The sequence below is a fragment of the Vicia villosa genome, unplaced genomic scaffold (genome assembly GCF_029867415.1).
Source record: "Vicia villosa cultivar HV-30 ecotype Madison, WI unplaced genomic scaffold, Vvil1.0 ctg.000218F_1_1, whole genome shotgun sequence".
NCBI lineage: Eukaryota > Viridiplantae > Streptophyta > Magnoliopsida > Fabales > Fabaceae > Vicia > Vicia villosa.
Window position 1 is genome coordinate 212899 of NW_026705082.1, and position 23897 is coordinate 236795.

The window sequence follows — 23897 nt, forward strand, 5'->3', positions numbered from 1 at the left end:
AGTAATTTGACTAACTGAAAATTTTAAATGTAGTACGTGAAACGATGGATTGGAGGAGATTATTTTTGGTAAATCAATGGTCTCAAAAAAAGAAGAAAGTTGGTCACAATTTTGGTTAAATTCACAATTCCACTCCAGTCAACAATTGTACTTGGGCGATTAATTTCTCAGAAGTTGAAAATTAGTTTAAAAAATTATGTTTTATAGTAATATGTTATAAGAGCCGAATCTCATAGTATACTTATGTACAGAGAATAAACTAATGTACATTTTCAAGTAAAAAAAAGTTACTGCCCATTTTGTATTATTTGTATGTGCAGATGCTGTACCCTTTACACATTGGAAGATTGAAATCTTCCTTTCTTATTGTCTACTGTACAATTTCAGTTTGAAACCAAGAAATTATGCACCTCCTTCAGTCCCAATTGAAGCCTAATAATTAGAGGATCTAGGAAGATTTAGTGCCTGATGCTCCCTCAGTTCCAATTCCCATTCCACCATGTTGGTCTATGAAGTAAATCAGCTGATTAATAGTTTCCTCTGTTCCCAGACGGTCAGGTCCAGATAAAATCTACAAAAAAAGTATTACATAATTCAAATAAATCCACATTTACATAAACTAAGGAAAATTGGTTCTTTTGACCAAAAGAAAAGAGCATGGTTTCTACTTACTCCTTTTACCGCAGAAATAATATTGAAAAGATTCTCCTTATTACTTCCAAATAAGTGTTCATCCGACCTCATCAATGCACACAATTAACTACCTTAGCTTAGCCCAATATATGAACAAAAGTACAATATGGTAATAAATCGAAAGTAGTTCAGAGGAGATTTAAGAACACTTTAATACCTTTGTATCAATTTAGAAAGCAGTCCATGAGCATATTTAGCTTCATTGTAAGCATGCTTCAATGGCAAGAAGCTTAACCATTTTTGAACCACCTGCATAAAAGAATTAAGACTGAGGGTAACAAGATAAAAATGTGGCCAGGCAAAGCTAGAACTAGCAGACGGCGTAAACATTGTAGATTAACAGTTGTAGAAGTCATGTTGATATTATGAAACACTTATACATACACGGACACGGCACCGGCACTTATATACGGAGACACGACATTGACAAGTCCACATTGGTAATAATTAAAAAAAAAAAAATCAAACATAATTACATGTATCCATTTTGCATTGAAGGAAGGTAGAGTATTGTTCCATTTTGCATTGATATTCTAACTATTATTACCTCAGGGGTGATACAATCACAATGAAATTCACAGATTTTTCCAATAGCTGCAACTGCTGTATCCCATAATGTTTTCATATTTCCATCGTTATATAGGAGTACTAGTTCACCAAGTTTTTTATCCAGAACATTGTATAATATGGAGATACACACTGCACAAAACTTATTGCTGTTAAATTTTAGAGGTTAAATAACTTTTTTAAAAGGTGAAGAGTTTAAAAAAGTAACCATATGCAGAGTCCTTAAATTTATCTCCTCCAAACATAGCACAGATTCCAACTGCCCGTGTTGCATACTGGAATAATAATTAACCAAAAATTAATGTTCATTTTTTTTTAAACTTTATTTTTATATTAATAAGGAAACAAAATTATTGACACATCTTTGAAATTACCAGCATGGAACAAGGATAATCTTTCGCCAAAGCAAGACGTGAGATTGAGCTATATCTATCAAAATACCTATTTGATCAAATAGTCAACAGGAACAAGATAAAGTTATCAACATAGACATTTATTAATGCTATAACTTCATACCAAAACTCATAAAAGAAATTAAGTATAAAAAACTGATTTACGGCGTCAATTTGTCTGGAAATAGTGGCAAGATAACGTTAAAAATGGAAATTGCGAAAGCTATTATTCTATCTGGCTTATCATCGGCCTGCCAAAGATTAGCCAAAAGAAATAATAAAATTGATGAGAAACATTAAGGAGGAGAACAATCTTTACTTAAGATTATCAAGTAGAACATTATATCAATCCTGGCCAAGTTTGAATAGCTTAGTTGACCGGATCATACAGAATTTGCAGAAAAATGGGCTTGGATTGAATGGATTTTTTAATTAAGAAAAAAAAAATAAATGAATATAAATTTTACAACCACAATATTTACGTATCAAATGTTTAATGTCCCTAAAATACAGTATTGAGTAAAAAAAAATAATATCTTTAGTATTTTGCTGTATGAAGTGAATTTGTGAGACAGATTGTTAATCTTATTTAAAACATAAACAATTGCAATGTAGAGAAATGTTATTTCTACTTTGCAACATTCTAACAATACTATTTAAATGATCTATAAAAAAACATAAATAAATTCTAATGTATGCCATTTTTTCCCTTACATGATTTAATAGTATGCCATTTTTTTTAATAAATATTCTTTTAGACATTATTATACGTTCATTTTATAATTTAGTTTTTGTTTTCACTCGAGTCTTAGTTATCCTACATAGATAATTCTTTCCTAATTAAATTCATATAGCATCAAAAATTATTAGACTGGCACTCTTCTTAGCTTCTCTTGTGATCTGTATTATTGTTTGATATATGCAGGTTTTCTAGCACGATGATTATCACAAGCTCATTTAAAAAAGAATTGAGATCCGAACATACCAAGCACGGGACAACATTTGACACAAGGTCATCAACATGTACCAAGAATAGGTCTCTAGATGTGTCAATTGTTGTTGCTATTAAGTGAACTACTTCCTGTGATGAGAAGAAAAGTTGATTATCAGTCCATACTCTATCGATCAACAAATAATGTAAATACAAATTTAGGAGTATAATAATCTTAGAAAAATACGTCCTACAGGTATATCCATGCATATTTTCAGTTTTCTATGGGTAAACAAGTCATAAAAAATAAGATAATGCAAGTGTATTCAATAACATGAGAATTTAAAGATATAACCTCCATTAGTTCTTCTGTTGTTAAAGATTCAAATACATCTTCCAAAGTTCCTACTTGTGCTTTCTCAATTTCAAATTTAATAATCTTTTTTACTGTATCATTTATTCCGTCAGCAATACACCTGATCAGTTGATCAGTGAAGAATGAACTAGAGATCTGCATGATGAACATATGTTACTAATATGAGACATATATAACCTAAACATATTATCTATATGTATTTTACAAAATTATACTGTACCTGAATGCATCCAGCAACTAATCTCAATATTGTTACTGACAAATCCCTGTCACCCTGCATGTGTTTTGCATAGGTAAGAAATAAGTCCAAATATAAAATGATAAATTAAGAAGTAAGAACTACAACCGAATACATACCCCCAACTTCAACTTTACAATCAAAGATTGTACAATGACGAAAGTTATATCTCTTTTAGTGTCATTACTTTTGTCACCTACTTTAAGTGAGAGTAATAGTTTTGGAAGTCCTAAAAACAGAAAGTAAATTATTTAATAAAAAATAGTTTAAATCTAAAATAAAATTAAAAAATATATATTCACCTAAAATAGAAGCCTTGCAAATTTGAAAATTGGGACAACCAACCAAACGAATAAACATTGGAGCAACCTAATCATTTAAAGAGATGTTTAATTAGTCAGAAGTTTGTTTTTAGGTAAGCAAGCACATCTATATAAAACACAAACATTAGATCTATCAACTAACCTTGCTAATGTGGGGGGAAAAGTCTATAGATGACCGAATAGCACAATATGACAATATATTACAAGCCCGAACTCTTGTTAGCTCGACCAATTTTTTGTTCTCATCATTTAGGCTGCAAATGAGCATAACCATCAGTTATTTTTTTGACAAAAGCATAACCATCAGTTAATAACAAGAGATCATTAGTTGAATGATTTGTTAACTTGATCTGTGATATCATTGTTGTTGCCAGTTTTCATTCCTATCAAACTGTTAACTGTGTGTTTTCCTCATAATGCCACAAATATTGCTCATTCAATCAGAACTAACAGAAACTCTTTTATCTTTGTCAATTAAGTCAAATAGAATGGCAAACCTATCATCAGGGAGCTTATGGTCCATTAAGTCAAGTAGGGGTTGAATGGATCCAATCAACATTGGCATGATGTCTTTGATAAATTTGCCGATACTCACTCTTGGGCATTGACAGATTTGATCTAGAACCTGCACAATATTCATTCAGTTAGGAATGTAAACTTTCAACTAGCGTTACCATGTGGGGAAGATAAATGACGTATAATTGATTTCAAATATACCTTTATGATGATACACTTTAATAAGTAGTCTTCATTATTCGATTGACTTTCAAGTACTATTAGAGATTCCACAACCTTCAAATGTTACAAAATGAATTAGCACAAAAATAAATTATTTCATAACTATTTGACAACCATTAAGAGATATGAATCTGTGACAAATTTAACCAAAATTTGAAAGATATGATCCCCTCTTAAATTCTAATTTCTACTTGTCTCAATTTTAATTTGGTTTCAATTTTATATTCTATATAATTTGAGTCAATTTAAAATAGAATTAGAAGAAGTACTCACCTGAACAACTTCTAGTTCTCTGAAGTTATCTCGCCCAACTTTCCTAATAAGATGTATCATGCATTCTAAACATTTGGCACATAGCACACATTTATGTAAACTATTGAACGCCATAACTTTCAGTGCTTCTATTGTTGTATCGTAATAATTTTTGCGAAAAATTTCCTGCATGCAACAACAATTACACACAAATAACATTAGGATAATTGTTTGTCATGATCAAAACATGTCATTCCTAAACTTCAGATATTAATGTATACCGCCGTTAACAATGCAAACGACTTCAGGGTATCAACAGCTTCGATCTGTAACTTCTGTTTTTCATGCTGAAAAACTCAAAAAACTCATTTAGCTTATTTTAAGTACATAAAACATAAAAAAAAAAAAAAATTGAAAAATAATGGTTGAGACTACACCAATACGATGAGTAAATGTATGCAATGAATTCATATAAAGTGAAATATGTGTATAAATGAGAAGTTAATAGCAAAAACTGCAGAAATATGTACCTTAAGAAGTAAAAGTAACGATGTTATAATTTGTTCCCCAAAATGTGATATTTTGTCAAAGCCACAAGTTTTTATCAAGGAACGAAGGGCAATGAGAGCATATGACTGCAGAAGTAAACAAAAGATATCGTTTATAAAACAACTCAATAAATAGTGCTTCAATGTATAGGTAGTAAAACTTTCGTGAAATCGGCTTTTAAGATGATTACTATATTTAAAAATTGGAGATAAATTTTAATGCACATATTTAATTTCAATATGAGTAAACTAATAACAAATAATTAGAAAGAACATATAAAATGAGGAAAAAAATATAAAAATGTTAATAATAAGACAAGCATCTCTTTACTAACAGATATCAAGTTGCAGCATTAATATGTTTGTACCTGTACACGGGCACAAGAGTTAAATTTAATGATGGGAACTAGCTTCTCCAAGAACTTCATCTGAAATTGATCACGCAATACTAGTTTCTTACATTCACTCAATCGCCTAATGGCATGCATAGTAGCCCAAAGTACTCTGTTGTTCTGCTCATCCAGTGACTGAAGGACCAATATGATAACTTGTTCAAAGTTCTCAGTCATGTTCTGTGGTTGCAAAGTGGAAGAGAGGGATCATATATGAACGAAATTGTTAGCATCATAAATAACATGACATGCACCAAATTGGAAAAATTAATAATGAAAAATCATTTCCTGGCATTGTGTGTACTCTGAAACTTGTAATTGCGTAGTGGTCAACTTCACACACAGGTATGTGAGGTGCAAGCGTCTTCTAATGACACAATAATAAGCAAGCGACCAAGATTTACAAACTGGGTTTAATCCACCAGAATTTATTTTTGTTAATTATTTTTGATTGATCAGAGAAAGTCCATATCGACTGACTATTTCAACTCGGTGGTGTCATTAAATTTTAGGCTTGTTTAAGAGAAACCAAAATACAAATACAAACTTTCATCTGCATAAAGCTACACAACACCACTCATCATAACATACATAAATCATGATCATGGTTTTAAAAAATGGTCCGCTCGAAACCATAATTGTGGCCGCAACTTAAATTGTTGGTTTTTGAAACCATATTGCAACCTATATCCTTGATCTAAATAATTCGCTTGATAACAAGAAGAAAGTGTAATGTTTGTCTAGAAATAAGGACACGCTTCTCCGAACAATGTACTAAAGAGCACACATAAGAATTATGCAAAATTTTGAAGAGTCCCATGGAGATCTGTTGAAATATCTATTAAAATTACATGACATAATTTTTCCCTTTCTATAAGCTAATGCATCATCAAGAAAACAATTCAGGTTATAAAGCTCATTGAATATCATATTATATCATATCATTTGCATACATACCATGTCTTTGAAGTTATTCTGTGCAATTGTAGCAAAGGCCATCATAGCTGCATGGCGTCGCTGCCAATCGATACTCGGTAAGTATTTCATTGTTATCATCCCAATTGCCGTGGGAACAAAGACACTTTCATTCCCATCTATAGAGAGGCAATCCAACAGGAATTGCCCACGGTTGTAACTTTCTGTCAACCCAGCACCTTTACAATCCTTACAGTCAACATCATACCAAAGTGGATCATCGATAACATACGAAAACATATTCATAGCAACTTCAAATATCCTTCTCACTTCGTACTCAGAAAGAGTCTTGATCATACATTCCATCACGTTCACATTTGCGGTATCAAGCTCCTTGATTACATAAACTGCTTCAGATCTCAGTTGCTCGCTTGCATCTGTTGCCTCCGCTACTCGAATCATACACCAAAACAGTACATCGTGTTTCCTCATAAAGATATTCCCATCATCCAGCGAAACTAAATCACCCAAACGTTTAAGTCTACTCAGTAGAATCTCTTCTTCTCCGTGTTGATCGACAATATTCAACAAAATTGGCACGAGAAAATCACATATATCGGTTCTCTGGAGATCCTTCGAAAATAACATCAATGAAATCGATGCATTGTATGCCAATCCTTTTACTTCCTCATTCGTCGAGTAAATAGATTGCAAGATGTTGGCGAAGACAAGTTCAAAGCTCCCTCGATTCAGCCAGAACTCTCTGTTTTGAGCAACATCCAGTGGTAATTCGGATAACAACATAAGCCCTTTCTTGTTTTCCGATTCAGATCCTCCGGAATCTCCAGAAAGGCACGAGATACAGTACTCGAGAAGCTCCTCCCAACCGCCGAGAGTAGATTCACTCAACTTGCCAGCGAGGACGCCAACAGAAGTTCGGTACATCCTATCAGCGAGGAGGCCGATCGATTCGCATAGCGAACGAAACAAAATTTCTTCGGATTCTAACATGAGTGACTGAAGAATAGGGTTTTTGAGTTCAATGAGGATAGACGAACTCAACGGATTGTTTACCCCTTCGGGAAGAACTTCATGGATAAGAGCAACGATTTCAGTTCGTACTGCAAGCGGAGGGTGGAGTTCGAGGATTTTAGCGAGCTTGAATGAGAATGCGTTAGGGTAATAACGTACGAAGGATTTGAAAACTGTCTTGAACGTTTCTTTATTGGATATCACGTACTCGTCAATTGCTTCTCGCAACGCCGAGAGGTCGTTGGATTCGAGAAACTTTGCCGCGTGATCTTGTAGTTCGAAGCCGTGGATGAGTGATTTGTCTTGGAATTCTTCGGTGCGTTTTCTCTTTCTTACTCTTTCTGACAAGTAGTTGCGCGGTGGCTCCTTTATCTCCGGCACAAACGGATCGCGTAGGGAACCTTCCTCCGGTAGAGACGTCGGTGACGCTGGCGGTGAGAAAGACATCTCAGTTGAGGCGGAGCTAGAGGGTGACGCCGGCGGCAAGAAAGACTTCTGAGTTGAGGCGGAGCTAGAGGTTGACGCCATTGTTGAAAATGGGTTGAAGCTTCAATGGCGGATTTTGGCGGGAAAAGTAACTGTTAGTTTGATTGAATCTGTTTTTCTGTTGTTGCTGGAGTATCCACGTCAGCTATTCAATCGGTTTACACAAGAAAGACAAGGGCATTATCGTAAAATGTAAGGAAGCGTATTTCACATTGTTATGGGTTATTGTAATGGACCTCAGGCCCATTACTAAACTGCCGCAACAAAATAGAAGGTGCCGATATCGACACCGTTATTCATCGTTTTTGTAATAAAGAAGAAATTGTGGTTAATTCACACCGCAACGACGGCAATCAGCGTCGCAACACCTGTACCGACCAAAATTGTGAAAGTCTTTAAGTGACTCTAACGCATTATTTAAAACCTTGCTTGAGCTCATATCACATTGTTTCTAATGTAAATATTTGGCCTGTGAAAAGTAATTACAGAAAAAAACATGATTTATAAATATAGTAGAAATACATAGAGTTCTTATACAAGAAGAAACATAGAGTAAAATACCAAAGCAAGGATTTGTAATAGCATTAACCCTTTCAAAGTTTCAGTGTTAATTCAGGTGGTGAATTCTCTATGTTATCAACCAATGGTTTCGCATTCACCTCGGTAAAGCACAGATTTGAACTCTGATGAGTATTACTACTACCTCCCTCGGTCGCCTGATGGAAACTACCTTGCCACAATAGCTCAGTCTCATCATCCTCCAAGAATATCGGATGACCGATACATCCTTGCTTGAATCTCGCGTTACTTTTTATGTCGGAACTAGGCCTTATTGTTGGTGGCGAAAAACCATGGTGTAGTGAAGAGTGTGATTTTATACCTAAGGACCTGAAAGAACCATTGAGAGGGAGAGATGCCAAACTTGCATACCTCTCAGAGAATAGTCCCATTCGCATAGCTCGCTTTGCTATAATTCTTTCTCTCTTGTGTGCGTTTTGGTGTCCACCGAGCGCCTGAGAGCTGTAAAACTTGCGGTGACAGTAATTGCAAGAGAAGACTCTTGGGTTGATGGTAGGTTCATTGCTGCTCTCACTGGTGCTTGAGAATGAGAACCCTGTTGAATCTCTCGGAACCAAGTCGTTGTTGTTGTTGTTGAAATTGAGTGTTAAGTCGAGCGAGATAGGATTTGAGTACGGATGAAACTCTCTTGGATTTGTAATGTTGGAGTTGTTGGTGAAGCTGTTACTATAGGAACGTGGAGAGGTTTCTAATCCATGGACGGATATATTGGAAGCAACATCGCTACTTACTTCCGATTCATATTCTGTGGTGGGCTCTACTTCAAGATCAAAACTTGGTTTCATGATTAGAGTTAATTCACTAAATATGTCCACCAATTTATACCATCACAATATGATTTGATTAAGAGCTTTGAGCGAAAGAGATGCTTGTTTCTGCAATGAAAATCAATCCGTTCATAGTTAGTAAGCACTAAAACAAGAGAAAAGACTTTTTTAGAATAGGAAATCTTGCTCTAAAACTAAGAAGATAAATGCACCGAACCACACTTCTGTATGTATCTGATGTTCCTACATAGTTACCAAATCAGCAGACAAACATAGTAGTTGAGGCTATATGAGTTAATTACATTCTTGACTCATTGTAAGCAAGGTTTCAAATCCCAACTATTATAGTAACAACTTACCTGATCTGATCTTAAATAAATCTACAATATCTATGAATATTTTCTTCCTAAATAGTAGGCCTCCAATAATCAAATGACTTATGAGATTTAAGGTAGATAGAGTGAGTTAGCAAACAATAATGACAGAACAAAATCAAGGACAGAAAAAGAAAAACGTAAATATAAAGAAACAACAACATCCGCATAATCAAGTGGTTAAAGATCTAATCAATTGGGAATACTAGAGTTCAAACCCTGGCATAAACAATCATTGGTCAGACTTTAGTTACTTCCTAGGCGAACACTGAACTACGAGGGTCTTTTCCTTAGAGCCGGAGGGTAAAAACAGAAAAACAAATACTGCATGCAGATGGAAAGGAAGTCTTCCATGTGTGGTTCAGAGTGGTGGTGCAAAAAAGTATTGCTTGAATAAGATGATTAAAATCTAGTGAAAAAAAGTTCAAAATTATCTAGAAACTAAGAATGAAGAAGATATTCAAAAGTTCAAAAACGTACCCTCTCTTAAGTTTCAAGTTCAGATGATGGCTTTCTACTTGAGATCAACTACAAATTGCTTTGGAAATTGGAGACATGTATTTCCATTGTTTCTTCTCTTTGGAAAGGTTGGTTATGAGAAGACAAAATAAGCTTGTGTGTCTTTATTTATGTTCCTTAAGCACTAATAGAGGGTGAAATGAAAGCTAATAGTTCTTAATGCTCTAATTATTAAAAAATAGATAAAAATGTACTGAACTTGGTATAAAAATAAAGAAAGGGTAAATGATGAAAAGGGGAGAAGGAGAGACAGTTAGATGGTGGGCATTGATGTTTATTTATGGGAAAGCAAAGGTAAGATGATGTGAGTAAAGTGTTGGGAGACAAAGGAGTCAGGCACACACAAAAAAGTACGACGAGATTGTACACTTGTGGAGTTTTTAGACAGATCTGTAAAACGTTTAAAGAGAACGACCTGGTCTATCACTCGATATATTTATCAGTAAAATTTGACTACCCAAAATAATAATGTAAGTAATAGGAAATAATGAGAGGATATGGTGAAATATGCTATACTTTAAATGTGAGGCATGGTGGTACCACTTTTTAATTTAGTATTTTTAGGAAGAATTTTGGGCTTTTTAATGAAAGCAAACATCTGCTTCTGTTACATGTACAAAAAGTTCAAATCATCAACTAGGTTGATTGAACATAGTATGAGAAAAAAAAAGCAAAAATAAGATAACAGTTTTTCATAGTCATTATTCCCCCCACCTAAGATTCTCTCTAGTCTCACTTTTTCTTTCTCTCTCATTTCCCCACTTCAAAAGTGCTTTACATAACTCCCTAGTGCATTGGGTCAGCTTTTATTAGTTTCATACATGGTTCCATGATTCCATCTATCACTCCCAGTGTATACAATATGTTATGAAATTTGCGGTTAATATTGAATCTGAGATCAGCAAATTACACTCATTTAATTCAACTAACATGAGGAACATAAGTCTCTTTATGTTTGATCCAAATCAATGTTTGTTTGATGCATGAAAACAATATGATGAGTAATTTTTTGTCACAAACTCAAGACAAATTCAGTTACCGGGTCTTATCATTTTCCTAGATTTTGACCACTCTTGTGTGTTTCTTCCTATATTATCAAGAATTTGAACGTGTGATTCTTTTAAGGAAAAGGACAACCATTTGAGACATTACATAGGATTAAGATTAGGAAGGTCCAAGTTGGCACGTATAGTAATTCACTCATAAGAAAGAGATTGGAAGGATGTGATGGACCTCAATCTCTCTCATTAAAACAATTTATGAATAGAAAGATAATGGGATGGTCCATTATTTCATGCACTAAATTATAAAATCATCATAACCATATAGGGCCAATGTACTTGGTTCATTTCAAATTGAGACCGACCGTTTTCTTTAATCTTTAAATTAAGCCACGCGAGTTGTCATTCCATTTTTTGTGCGGATGCTTTTCAGTCACATTTTTTAAAATCCACACGTATATTTTTAAATACATTATAGTAGTGCTTGTCTTGAAAATTTGTGTATTTTTACATAGATGGAGTTTGGTTTGTTTAGGCAGTTCCATGTCATCTGCTAGGCGTCCAACAGGAGCCACAAGGTGGATGAGGTGATTTTTGCTTTAGTAAAATTGAGAGTTCGTCATATGTTTTTATAGACATTGATCACTTAAAATAGACGTGTGAGTTTTCACATTTCCTCTCTTTGATAACTATGAAGCTTTTAGTTTCTTGCCACATTATCTTTGACTTTAGCACTTAACTAGAACATTTAATTTTTTTCTTATGAGCCTTGAGATGACTCTTCATGATAACCTCCATCACCGGATAAACTACTTGATCAGAAATTTTCGCTGACTTCACCGAACACCGTTTGACATAATTGCCTTTCACAAGTAGCCATTGATAGATTGATCTCCAAACTTACTTGATCATCACATCTTGATGTTCTTAACTAGATCACTCATAACTTTGATTATCATTACTTGATCTATACAACTAGATCAACACAACTAGATATTTAACTATCACCCCAACTTGATCTTCATGACTTGATATTCAATCATGTTCACTTGATCACTACATCAGATGATCTTCATGTTTCATCGTGATCAACATATATTGATCAACTCATCTTGAGCTTTAAGTACCAATCAAAAAAGTTACACGGAAGAGGAGTTTTACAATCTACAACAAACCATTTCCACGGTAAAAATTTAATCAACAAGAACGATCTTCCAAATTAAAAGTACCATCTTGAAACATAATTGCACTCCTTGTCATCCAAAGATTCTAAGCTGTTGACAACCAAATGACTCTAACAATGTCACGCCCTTCATTTTTCTCCCACTGATTTCTATTAGACATAAAATCAAACACATTCCAATCATGGCCTCCAACTTGCCTACCTACCACCTTTGAACACCAACTCACACTCTTCTAGAAATTTGACATTCAAAGAACAAGTGTTGCCTATCTTCGCCGACCTAAAAATAAATAACACAACTTCTACAATTAGAGCTATCCAAACTGATGATTCCTTATTTCATCAGTTGATCTCTTGTTGTAATATTATTGAGAATTAATCTCCACCCAAAAAATAAGCACTTTTGAAGTAATTTTGCAGTGCCACAGGTTAATCAAACTCAGAATCACATATGCATTAGAAAGAATAGTATTATCTCTTCTTACTAATTTTTCATAACATGTACTAACAGAAAATCCTTTGGAGCTATCAACTTTCCAAATGAATTCATCCTCAATGTTTGTCTTAGGTTCCACCTCTTGTACAGCTGTTTTCATCTCCTCCAGTTCATCAACAACAACAGGGTCATTGTCTAAAATGCACTTATGCCACTTCCAAATTCAATCTTGGCTGATCCACTCCCCCGCTTCTGCAATGCTAACAAACAAATTTCTTGCTGCTTGGAACACATCAGGAAAATTGTCTTTCAAAGATTGATCTCCTAGCCATTTACTATACCAGAACACTATGTTTCCCCCTTCATCCAAATTACACACAATGTTGTCAGTAATATTATTTCTCTTTAACCCATCCTTAGCATCCAAAATTATTAGGTCTCTCCACCATATAGAATCATTATTTTTTATCATTATTTTATCATTTATGAACATATTCTTCTCCAAATTTTTGTACCTATGCGCCAAAATTTCATACCACAACGCGTCTTTCTCCTGCAAGATCAGCCACTTCCACTTTAAGAGAAACTCATAGTTAAAGGTTTCAATATTCTTATAACCTAGCATTCCTGTCTCTTTAGCCATGCAAACTTTGTCCCAACTCACCCAATGCACCTTTTTCCTAATCTCAGAATCGTTCCAAAGAAAGCTACCTTAAATATTTTCAATCTAATTAAGCACATTTCTAGGGGCCTTGTACAAAGAAGGAGTATAAAGAGGTATAGAGTTTAACACCAAATTTGTCATAACAATTTTACCTCCCATAGATAAATTTGTTTTCTTTCAAGAGGATAATCTTCTCTTAGAGTTGTCAATGACCTCATTCAACATGTTAAATCTTCTATGGCTATGCCCCACCTTCACTCCAAGAAACTTGAAAGGAAACAAACCAATTTTGCAGGATAGAAAAGTGGTTGCAGCGCTTAACACATTATCCTTAATATGAGTTCCAAAAATATGACTTTTGCAAAATTTTACTTTTAATCCAGACACCAATTCAAACCCCCTGAGCATTGACGTTGCACACCAGATATTTTTCCAAGTTCCTTCTCCAAGGATCATAGTATCATCAGCAAACTGAACAATATCATAGCTCATCGCATCATTGACAAAAACTCTTGAATTCCCCTATCTCCATTGTTTTCTTCATCTTCCTGGTGAGACCCTCCATGACTAAAACAAACAGAAATGGGGATAGAGGATCCCCTTCCTCAGACCCCTCTCTACTTTAAAATCCTTAATATCATTCCCATTAACAATTATAGATATTGAATTATTAAAAATGCATGCCTTCATTCAATGCTTTCACTTATCTCCAAACCCCATTCTATTGAGAAGAAACCTTAAGTAGTTACAATTCAAACTCTCAAAAGCTTTCTCATAATCTACTTTGACCATCAAGAAACTCCTTATACCCCTTTTAGCCAAATCTAAGACTTCATTTACAACCAGAACACCATCCAAAATTAATCCTCCCTAAAATAAAAGTTGTTTGATTCTGACAAACTAACCTCCCAACCACTTTCCTTAGCCTATGAGCTAGAATTTTGGACAAAATATTATAGAGGCACCCCACTAATAATTTAAATACATATTCTTTAATCACCTCCCAGCTAGAGTTCAAAAACTCAAAACTGAAACCATCTGGACCCGGGGTTTTACTACCATCACAGCTCCACGCCGCTTCTTTGATTTCTATATTAGTAAAAGGCTCTTCAAGATGACATATTTCTATCTTAGATAATGAATTAAAAACCAATCCATCAAGATTAGGTCTACACTTATTGTCTTCCTTTAAGAAATTTTCAAAGTGTCTCCTTAATTCCTCTTTGACCTCCTTCACTCCTTCGATTCTACCTTGTTGAGTGTCAAGCAAGATAAGATTGTTTCTTCTAACCCTTTCCATAATAGCTTTGTGAAAAAAAATTGTGTTCTGATCTCCTTCCTTATGTCGCACTTGTCTTGTTTTTGTCTAAGATTTATCCCCTTGTGATCCAGATTCTTCCAAATCTCTTGGTTTATGCGAGCTTTATCTTCCACAACTGTGGTGATTGGCCTTCAATTTCTATAAGTGAGCAAGTTATCAAGATCATTCAATACATCTATATCATCCTCCATTTTCAAGTAAATCCAACTAAACACGGTTTTATTCCACCATTTTAATCTACTCTTCAAGTTATTTAGCTTCTCCTTAATAAAAAAATAGCCTCTCCCATAAACATCAAAACTCTTCCATTCCTCCCCAATGAACTTAGCAAAAATAACATGATCAAAGCCACAATTATTGAACCTAAAAGGTTTTGACCCCCAATCTTAATCATTGGATTTCAACCAAATAGGACAATGGTCGGATAGATCCCTTTTTCCAACTACCTGCTCTGTAATTTTCCATTCGATAACAAAGCTATTTGACAACAAAAATCTATCTAGTCTGCTCATTGTTGTCCCACCTCCATTAAACCAGGAAAACCTTCCATGAAAACAAGGAACATAGATCAAATCCATGCCATCTATCAAATCCATGCCATCTATGAAGATCCTAAAGGCCTTCATCTCATTATATTAGTCTCTCCCTCATATCCCTTTCATTTCCTCCTTACATCACACCTCATTAAAATCTCCCCCCAAACACCAATTTCCCCCAACGTTACTTCTTATAACCTCAATCAATTCTCTCCATAACTTCCTTCATTTCATTTCACAACAAGGCGCGTATATATTTATGAAGTTGTACTATAATCCTCTCCACATACCCTTCACTCTAACATAATTTCCCCCTATAAAGATGACTATCAAATCCATTAAATTTTTCCTCCACAAAATAACCATAGCTCCTGGAGCCCCAATAGACCCAGATTAGGTCCATTTAACCTTCTCATTTCCCTAAAAGTTATAAGATAAAATGCTATCAACTGAACCTAATTTGGTTTCTTGAATAAAGAAAAGGCATATCTTGCCTGTTTGAATAAGTAAAGTGGTCCTCTTTCTTTTGGTGATGCTTCCCTCGCCTATGTTATTAAAAGATAAGATATTTATTTGACTGTTTGATTGTTCTCCTCCTTGCTAGACTTTCATTCTTTATCTCTATCCTCCATAAGTCTGATTGCCTCCTCATAGTCCTTCTTTGACCCTATTCCAGAAATCCCTAACTTTGTAATTGTCTCCCCCACTTTACTCAACACGTTTGACTTCATGTTCTCCATGACTTTCTTGTTGCAAAATATGACGTCTAAATCATTCAGAAAATCAATCGATCCCCCCCCCCCAATGAGAGCTCATTCTGAGAATTTGAAAGCCTTCTGGATGTAGTTGGCTCCTTTTTGTTGTGCCTTTTCCTTAGATTTACCCATATTTCTCCTTGTTATCGTTGACACCGATATTTGGGATTTTGCACTTTTTAGGGGTTTTGCACTTTTTGTGGATTTTACGTTTTGTAGGTTTTAAAGCTACAAAATAAGACGGTTGAATCTCCATTTGGATGTCTTCAAACAAATCCTTCAATGTTTTCTTTTTCCTTCTCCTTTTGGGCCTAACTTTCCTCACCTTCAAACACTTACTATCAAAGCTTAATAGGGTGCCTACCCTTTATACTTTTTTGTTGAGCCCAAAATAAGAGGAGTTATCTGCCCCTTCTAAATGAGTCTCCCTCTCTTTAATTCTTCCATTAGGCCCACAACCCTTCTTTGACTTTGGCAAAAACTCCTGCTCTTTACTGCACTAAGGCTTTTGGGGAATGTGAGTGTTAATGTCAACAACACTTGCACCAACGTCCACCTTTGGGGAATACAAGGACTTTATCTTCTCCCACGAAGTTTTTGCATGTGTCTCATTAACAATATAATTATAAACATTATCTTATACATATTGTCGAATAAAACCACATACATGTAGATGTTCAAACTCTCATTCTTCATTAGACACAAAATCTGGCTATGCGGAACTAAACACAAGTAAATGCAATTTCTTCATAAATAGTAAGTATTTCATTTTGCTCTTTCACAAATGGTAATTAGAACTATTCAACAATACCATCTTCATATTTATATTTGACTTCATTATTCAAACAAGTAAAAATAACCCCTAACTAAGAGCTATAATGAGAAATTAACACGCAATAATAGACCAATACGCATCTAATTATATAAAATTTTCTAAACTTGTCCTCAATATGAGAGTAAAAATCATGAGTCGTCCAGACCAAAGAAATAGTTCAACTATAATCAAATAAGGGTACAAGAGAGTCTTAAAGTGATTCACACATTAATGGTAACAACCACAAAATCACAAAGCAAACTAAATTACAAATAAGAATCAAAAAGTTTAAAAATTACTCAAATCAGCAGCTTCATTGTGAAGTAGATATCTCTCAACTCAGACTTCATTTTGAAGAATTTGAACGTTCGAAAGGTAGATACAGGTGTTGTAAACTTGTTCTCCAAATTTGAGTTTGATCTGACGGTTAACAAATCTGAAATCGACGATTTAGTGAGAGTGGTTGCAAAAAATCGGATTCTCTCCCTTTTTCTTTCTTTTGAAGTCTTATTTTCTCTTTATCTCTCACAACTCTATATTGATCATCTCCACTAATAAGACAAATATGCTAACATATTTGATTCTTTCTCCAGATATGAAGGAAGACCAAACTCAACATTATTTTTATTTGAATATGTTTTTATATAAAAATATAAATGTACTTTTTATTTTCTCGAACACTCTCTAGGTGTCCTTCACAAATCTCAACCATTAAGATTATTTTTTGTTATGAAGAAAGGAGGAAGATTACATGAACGGTATTTACTGACAAAACTATTCTTCACTTGTAATATTTTGAGCTCCAATGCCTAAAAGAATAATTGTAGTAAAATCTAAACGAAACACAAAGCAGTACCATATGAATATAGAAAGAATGTGAAAGGAAGGAAGCAATTATATAAAGAACTAGATCTCTTATAATAGAAAAAAAAGTACTTTCCAAAGATATATATATATATATATATATATATATATATATATATATATATATATATATATATATATATATATATATATATATATATATATATTGGATGCTGCCTCATACTTTTGGATTGAAATGGAACAATAAAAGATAAACAATATTTTAAATGCATTGGAGGCTTAAGCACACATTTAAAAAAGGATTAATTTTTTCATAGACTGATAAAGAAGAAAAGAGTGGAGAAAGAATACATAGGGTCCATATATCAAAGTATATTTTTTTGTAGGTTTTTTACTTAAAAAGTACTCTTAGGTTGGGACACCTACTAATTAGCTCATTCAAGCCTTAACCTAAGCACATGTTTTCACTAACTAGATTAGAGTAGTAAAGAATTTTAATTTAATAGGAAAATATGACAAATGCATCCTCCACATATCTTATTCATGATCCAAAATAATACAAAATGACAACCTATGTTATTTGTATCTTAGTATCCTATTTAATAAGACTTTTTTTATATATATAATAAACCATAATTTATCGGAGTATCCTATGTTATTTTGTTTTCATTTACACAAACCACATAAATATCACGTGAGCAAGTGTGAGACATCCTCGCTTGGTCATGGCAGCAAGAGACAAATCCATGTTTCCGCAGTTTAGTGCAGTTACCATGACCCTGCTCTCACTATCTTAACCTCACTGGTCCCCACTCCCATTCTGTTGTTCCTACCTCTTATTACAATATTGCCTAAACTGTATAATCAGCACTAACATTATGTTAATGCACAAGATATATATGTTAATTAACTCTATTCTTTGAGGCTAGTTCTTGTCATTGGTGACTACTAATATATTCTCATGCATCTTCACTTAACAATTGTTTACCTTAAAATATGTAGTTATACTTATAGTGGTGCTTAGTGAGAGCCCACCATATCATAGACTAGGCTTAGTCATTATGTTTCATAGCCATGACTTTTTTCTTATATTAATTATATATGTTAACAAATACATGTTCATGATTCCAATTAATTGGGGCAAAGCTTGTCACAACCACAGGTTAATTTCTGAAATTTTATATCTAAAACTAACATTGCAAAAATGAATTCGCATGATAACTATCACATTAGTACTTGGCAGACACAGAGGCTAATATTGGAGAAAAGATGAAATATTATTCGCTATTGTTTATTTATAGGTCACATAATGTTTGTGCCTTAGTTGAATATAAAAATGATATAATACACTAGTCAATTTCGAATCAAACCAATTGTTTAATACTCACTATTTTGGTTATGACATTGTAAGATGCCATGTGTACATTGAAGAATTTTTCTTAGACCTTTTACAAAAAGTAAATTGAGGGCATTCTCTCAATTTAAATCTAAAGTCCCAATTGACTTTTTCTTTTGAAAATTTGGAAAATTTTGTATAAAATTGACCCAAAACAAAAATTGTTAGTATTTAGAAAAATCAAATTTGAAACTTTAAGAGGAGCTCATTTTTAGGTCTTAAACATTCACCAATAAGTCAATCCTAGAAATTAGTCATGTTAATATTAGAATGTTGGTCCCATTTATATATCATGCAACAAACTCTTCTCCCCTTTTATTATTTTTCTTCCCAATAGTCAAATCACAATACAATCTTAATTATTCCATCTCACAGTTGTCTTTCTTTCTTTATACTATTAATTTTGTTTGAGCTATATGTCATTGTTAAGTCTTGTTTTATAGATGATAGGTTGTTTCTTGGGTGGTTACTACTCGGTCAATATCCCTATTATTAAGGGATGGTTGTTTAATTTAGTCATACTATGTTATTAGGTTATGCTAAACGTGGGATGGTGTTGTGGTATCAGAGTCTATTGGTCAGACCATGGGTTCATCCATCAAGTCCAAAAGAGTCTTAGGCGTGAGGGGTATATTGGAAAGATCTCAAGTTCCATATTAGTTAGACATAGAGCATCTGAAGAGTTTATATAGAGTTCCACCCTTCACATTATAAGTCGGTTTTGTAAGGATCTGTTCAACCAAATTCAAATAGTGTTTTCATATTTCAGTTTGTTATGTCAGACTATATACTAGCCAAGTTCTCCTCTCAATAAGAACATGTTTATTTCTCCCTCTTTCCCTATCCTTTTATAAGTTATTTTAACATATACTATCAGAGTTCCATCATAGGGCCTAGTTAAATATTAGAGGCATCAGACTTCTATGTGTGTATTGATCAAAGTCTAATTGAAGAAAGTTTATTTTGCAACCAACAATTCTGAAATTTGATGGGTACTATGATCATTGGGCTATGCTCATGGAAAACTTTGTATGTTGAAAGAAATATTGAGGTTTGGAGAAGAGTGGGATTCCTACAACAACAATTTGTTTTCACATATGCCTATAGGAGGAATATTGAATATCAGAAGTTAAAACATTTGAAAGCAAAGAACTATCTATTTCAAGCATTAGATCGTTCAATCTTGGAGAAAATCTTCAACAAGGATACATCAAAGAATATATGGGATGAATTGAAGAAAAAATATAGGGAACAACAAGAGTAAAACGTGCACACTTGCAAGCTCTCCGAAAGGAGTTTGAACTTTTCACATAAGGGCAAGAGAATTTGTGAATGAGTGTTTTACTTAGATCCTTAATTACCATATCCAACAAGATGAAATAAAACAGTGATAACAAGGGAGATTTTGTTTTAGTTGAAAGATTTTGAGATCCATTACTCCGATGTTTGATTTTGTCATATGTTCCATTGAGGATTCTAAGGATACCGATACCTTAACCAATGACGAGTTACAAAGAAGTCTAATTGCGTATAACGCATGCGCTTTCATATTGAAGAAGAACGCGCTTTGAGTATTACTTATGAAGATCAATATGGAGGAAGGGGTCGAGGTCGTAGAAGTTTTAAAAGAAGAGGAAAGGGACGAGGAAGACAAAACTTCAACAAGGCCACAATGGAGTGCTGCAATTGTCACAAGTTAGGTAAATTTCAATGGGAATGTCTAAGAAAGGAGAAGGAGACTAACTATGAAGAGACTCAAGAATAGATGTTACTGATGGCTTGCATATGTGAATAAGGCAGATAGAGAAGATAGGTTGTAACTTAACTAGGGAGGCAACAATCATATGTGTGGGAAGAAGGGATACTTCTCAAATTTTGATGGGAGTTTTAGAGATTCAGTGAAGCTGGGAAATAATTCAAGCTTGGTTGTAATAGGTAAGGTAAATGTACGATTTTAAGCAAACAAAATATACATATCATCACAATATTATTTTATGTTCTGGAGCTGAAGAACAATTTATTGAGTATTGGACAATTGCAAAAAAAAATACCATTATGTTTCAAAGTAGAAGTGTAAAGTGTTTCATCTTGAGAGAGGCTTAAACTTGGAGACAAAGATTTCATTAAATCAAATGTTCATGTTGCATGTTATTTGTCAGCCTATAACATCCAATTGTTTCGATACAATTAAAAAGAATATAGTGGAACTTTGGCCCTATATATAGATACTTAAGCTTTAAGGGTTTAAAGACTTTGCAACAGAAGAAGATGGTGAATGGTTTACCGCATCTTAAGTCTCCTTTGAGGCTATTTAGGGTTTTTTGTGGAAAAGCAACAAAGGTACTAATTTTTAAGTAAGAATATTTGATGAGCTTCGCAAATTCTCCAATTAGTATATGTTTATTTTTCTAGGCCGATCAAACCCATTTCTAACAAAAACAAATGGTATTTGGTATTTTATCACTTTCACATATGACTTAAGTAAAATACATGGTTTTATTGTTTAATAGAAAAATTAGAAGTCTTTTTTTGTTTTTAAAAGATCTAAGATTCGTGTTGAGAAGGAAATAAACTTACTTATTAGAGTGTTACGTACTGTTTGATAAAGAGAGCTTACATCACAAGAGTTTATCAATTTTTGTGATGTAAATAGTAAATGACAATAATTGACAGCTACATACACGCTACAATAAAATGGAGTTGTGGAATAGAAGAATAGAACTATTATGAGTATGGTTTGTAATACAATTTCAGAAAAGAAAATCCCCAAAACTTTTTGCCATGAAGCAGTCAATTGAAAAATGAATGTTTCGAATCAAAGTCTAATATTAGTAGTAAAAGATAAGACTCTAGAAGAAGCATGTGGTGGAGTTAAGCCTTCAATTGAGCTTTTGAGAGTTTTGGATGTATCTTTCATGTTTATGTGCCTGACAATAAAATAACTAAGCTGGATAAAAGCTTGAGTTGTGTTCTATTGGGAGCTAATGAAGGATCAAAAGCTTATAGATTATATAATCTAACTTCACAAAGGATCCTAATAAGTAGGGATATTTTGTTCAAAGAATACAAAAATTGGGATTGGGATAAGACTTGTGAAGAATCCATTGTGTGTGATTTGGAATGGGGGATCACGAGGAAGAATAAACTATTTTGATGACAATCAAGAAGGGAATAAATTTGATATTCAATATGATATAGAAGCAGAAGAGAAGGATCTACAAATGACGTGTCACCACCTTCATCGCCACCACCTGGTATGGATGACCATAAGCGGTTACAGATGATAACACTTTTTCATATAACCTCATGGTTTGGTAAACCAGATGACGAAGTTTATGTTCTGACATCGCATATAGAACATATTGCTCGTAGTGGATCAATGTAGATTTTATTATTTGTGTATTATTTTGGTTTAGTAATGAATTACTTGTAGATTATTGACATTTTATCTTAACACTGAATTAGATGAAAATTTAACATTACATTATTGTAGGATTTGCATAACTTAACACGAACATTGTTTAACATAACATGACTTAATAAGGAAATGAATAATGCTATACTTACACCCCAAACTTACACCAATATTTACACCAAACACTGTTCAGCGTATTTATACGGTGAACAGTGTTTTTTAAAATAAAATAATAAGATTTATAAAAAATATTTTTTATTTTTAAAATTATGGACGACATTGTTCATGTAAGGACGTGCATTAACCAACTTCATTACTGCATTAACCAAGTTTTTACACTGCATTAACCAAGTTTGGTGACTGCTAAAAATAAATTTTAATACATGGATGTTGCATTAACCAACTTCATTACTGCATTAACCAAGTTTTTACACTGCATTAACCAAATTTGAGTAATGTTATTCTTATACCCATGAACAGTACTTTCCAGTAGTCATTAAATTTGGTTAATGCAGTGTAAAAACTTGGTTAATGCAGTAATGAAGTTGGTTAATGCAACATCCAAGTATTAAAAATAATTTTTAGCAGTCATCAAACTTGGTTAATGCAGTGTAAAAACTTGGTTAATGCAGTAATGAAGTTGGTTAATGCACGTCCTTATATGAACAGTGTTGTCCGTAATTTTAAAAATAAAAAATATTTTTTATAAATATTATTATTTTATTTTAAAAAATACTGTTCACCGTATAAATACGGTGAACAGTGTTTGGTGTAAGTATTGGTGTAAGATTGAGGTGTAAGTATAGCATTGCTCTAAGGAAATAACATGAACATAATTTAAATGGTACTAGATGATTCAAGATGTTTCAACATCTTATTAATATCGTCGACAAATCTCGCAATTCTCAAATCTACCTCAATTGGACCCTTTGTTTCGTATCAGTGACATGTGATTCGTGAGTTTTAAATCTTCATATCTACTCAGCTCAAATTTACTAAATCTAATATTCCCTTCATTATTGATTGATGGTAAATGGTACTCGATTTTAACCATCTTTTATTGTCGGTGTGGTGCAAAAGATTATCCAATTTGAATTTCAGAACATCAAGAGGGGTGTCCTCTGTGAGTCTAAAATCAACAAGTAATTTCACGTTGTTAAAGTACACAAAATACGAGATACCAATAATATTCTGAGATGTTTCTTTTAAACAATATATTGTGCATATTTATACAAGTTTAGAATAATTATGGACCCGATGCAATCACAACATATAAAAGTGTCTGTAAAATCTCAACCGTTGAGAATTAACATTACCGGATTTTTTAAGATTATGGGAAAGTCCGGTACGCTTAGGAATTTTTCAAAAAGACCGGTAAAATTTGCCACACACCAAATTTTTTCAAAAATTCAGTAAAAATGCATATCAA

The 23897-nt window shown here is 33.5% G+C and overlaps 2 protein-coding genes across 3 annotated transcripts; both read right to left on the reverse strand.

The window, feature by feature from the left end:
* Positions 1-8216, reverse strand: LOC131625511 (uncharacterized). 2 transcript variants are annotated; one of them, XM_058896362.1, is made up of 20 exons: positions 6408-8216; positions 5427-5630; positions 5041-5145; positions 4792-4857; positions 4532-4696; positions 4238-4312; positions 4018-4145; positions 3663-3774; positions 3500-3566; positions 3317-3426; positions 3180-3233; positions 2939-3094; positions 2638-2733; positions 1818-1903; positions 1635-1701; positions 1469-1535; positions 1241-1392; positions 851-942; positions 673-739; positions 1-571 (listed from the first exon to the last, which is right to left on the reverse strand). In XM_058896362.1, exons 1-20 carry the CDS (start codon positions 7923-7925, stop codon positions 449-451), a joined length of 3510 nt encoding a protein of 1169 aa, XP_058752345.1. In that variant the 5' UTR covers positions 7926-8216; the 3' UTR covers positions 1-448. The 2 variants fall into 2 exon arrangements, 1 of the variants encoding a protein (XP_058752345.1); XR_009290876.1 differs by lacking the exons at positions 1-571; positions 673-739; positions 851-942; positions 1241-1392; positions 1818-1903.
* Positions 8217-8365: 149 nt separating this feature from the next.
* LOC131625512 (zinc finger protein 4-like) lies at positions 8366-10442 on the reverse strand. The gene is made up of 2 exons (XM_058896363.1): positions 10084-10442; positions 8366-9337 (listed from the first exon to the last, which is right to left on the reverse strand). Exon 2 carries the CDS (start codon positions 9245-9247, stop codon positions 8477-8479), a length of 771 nt encoding a protein of 256 aa, XP_058752346.1. The 5' UTR covers positions 9248-9337; positions 10084-10442; the 3' UTR covers positions 8366-8476.
* Positions 10443-23897: the final 13455 nt, after the last annotated feature.

Excerpts from the sequence above, each read along its gene's own strand:
- LOC131625512 (XM_058896363.1), bottom strand. The coding sequence starts at position 9,247 with ATGAAACCAAGTTTTGATCTTGAAGTAGAGCCCACCACAGAATATGAA.
- LOC131625511 (XM_058896362.1), bottom strand. The coding sequence starts at position 7,925 with ATGGCGTCAACCTCTAGCTCCGCCTCAACTCAGAAGTCTTTCTTGCCG. Across the intron at positions 4,146-4,237 it reads TAAAGTGTATCATCATAAAG|GTTCTAGATCAAATCTGTCA; the intron begins GTATATTTGAAA and ends AATATTGTGCAG. Across the intron at positions 943-1,240 it reads GTGATTGTATCACCCCTGAG|GTGGTTCAAAAATGGTTAAG; the intron begins GTAATAATAGTT and ends TCTTTTATGCAG.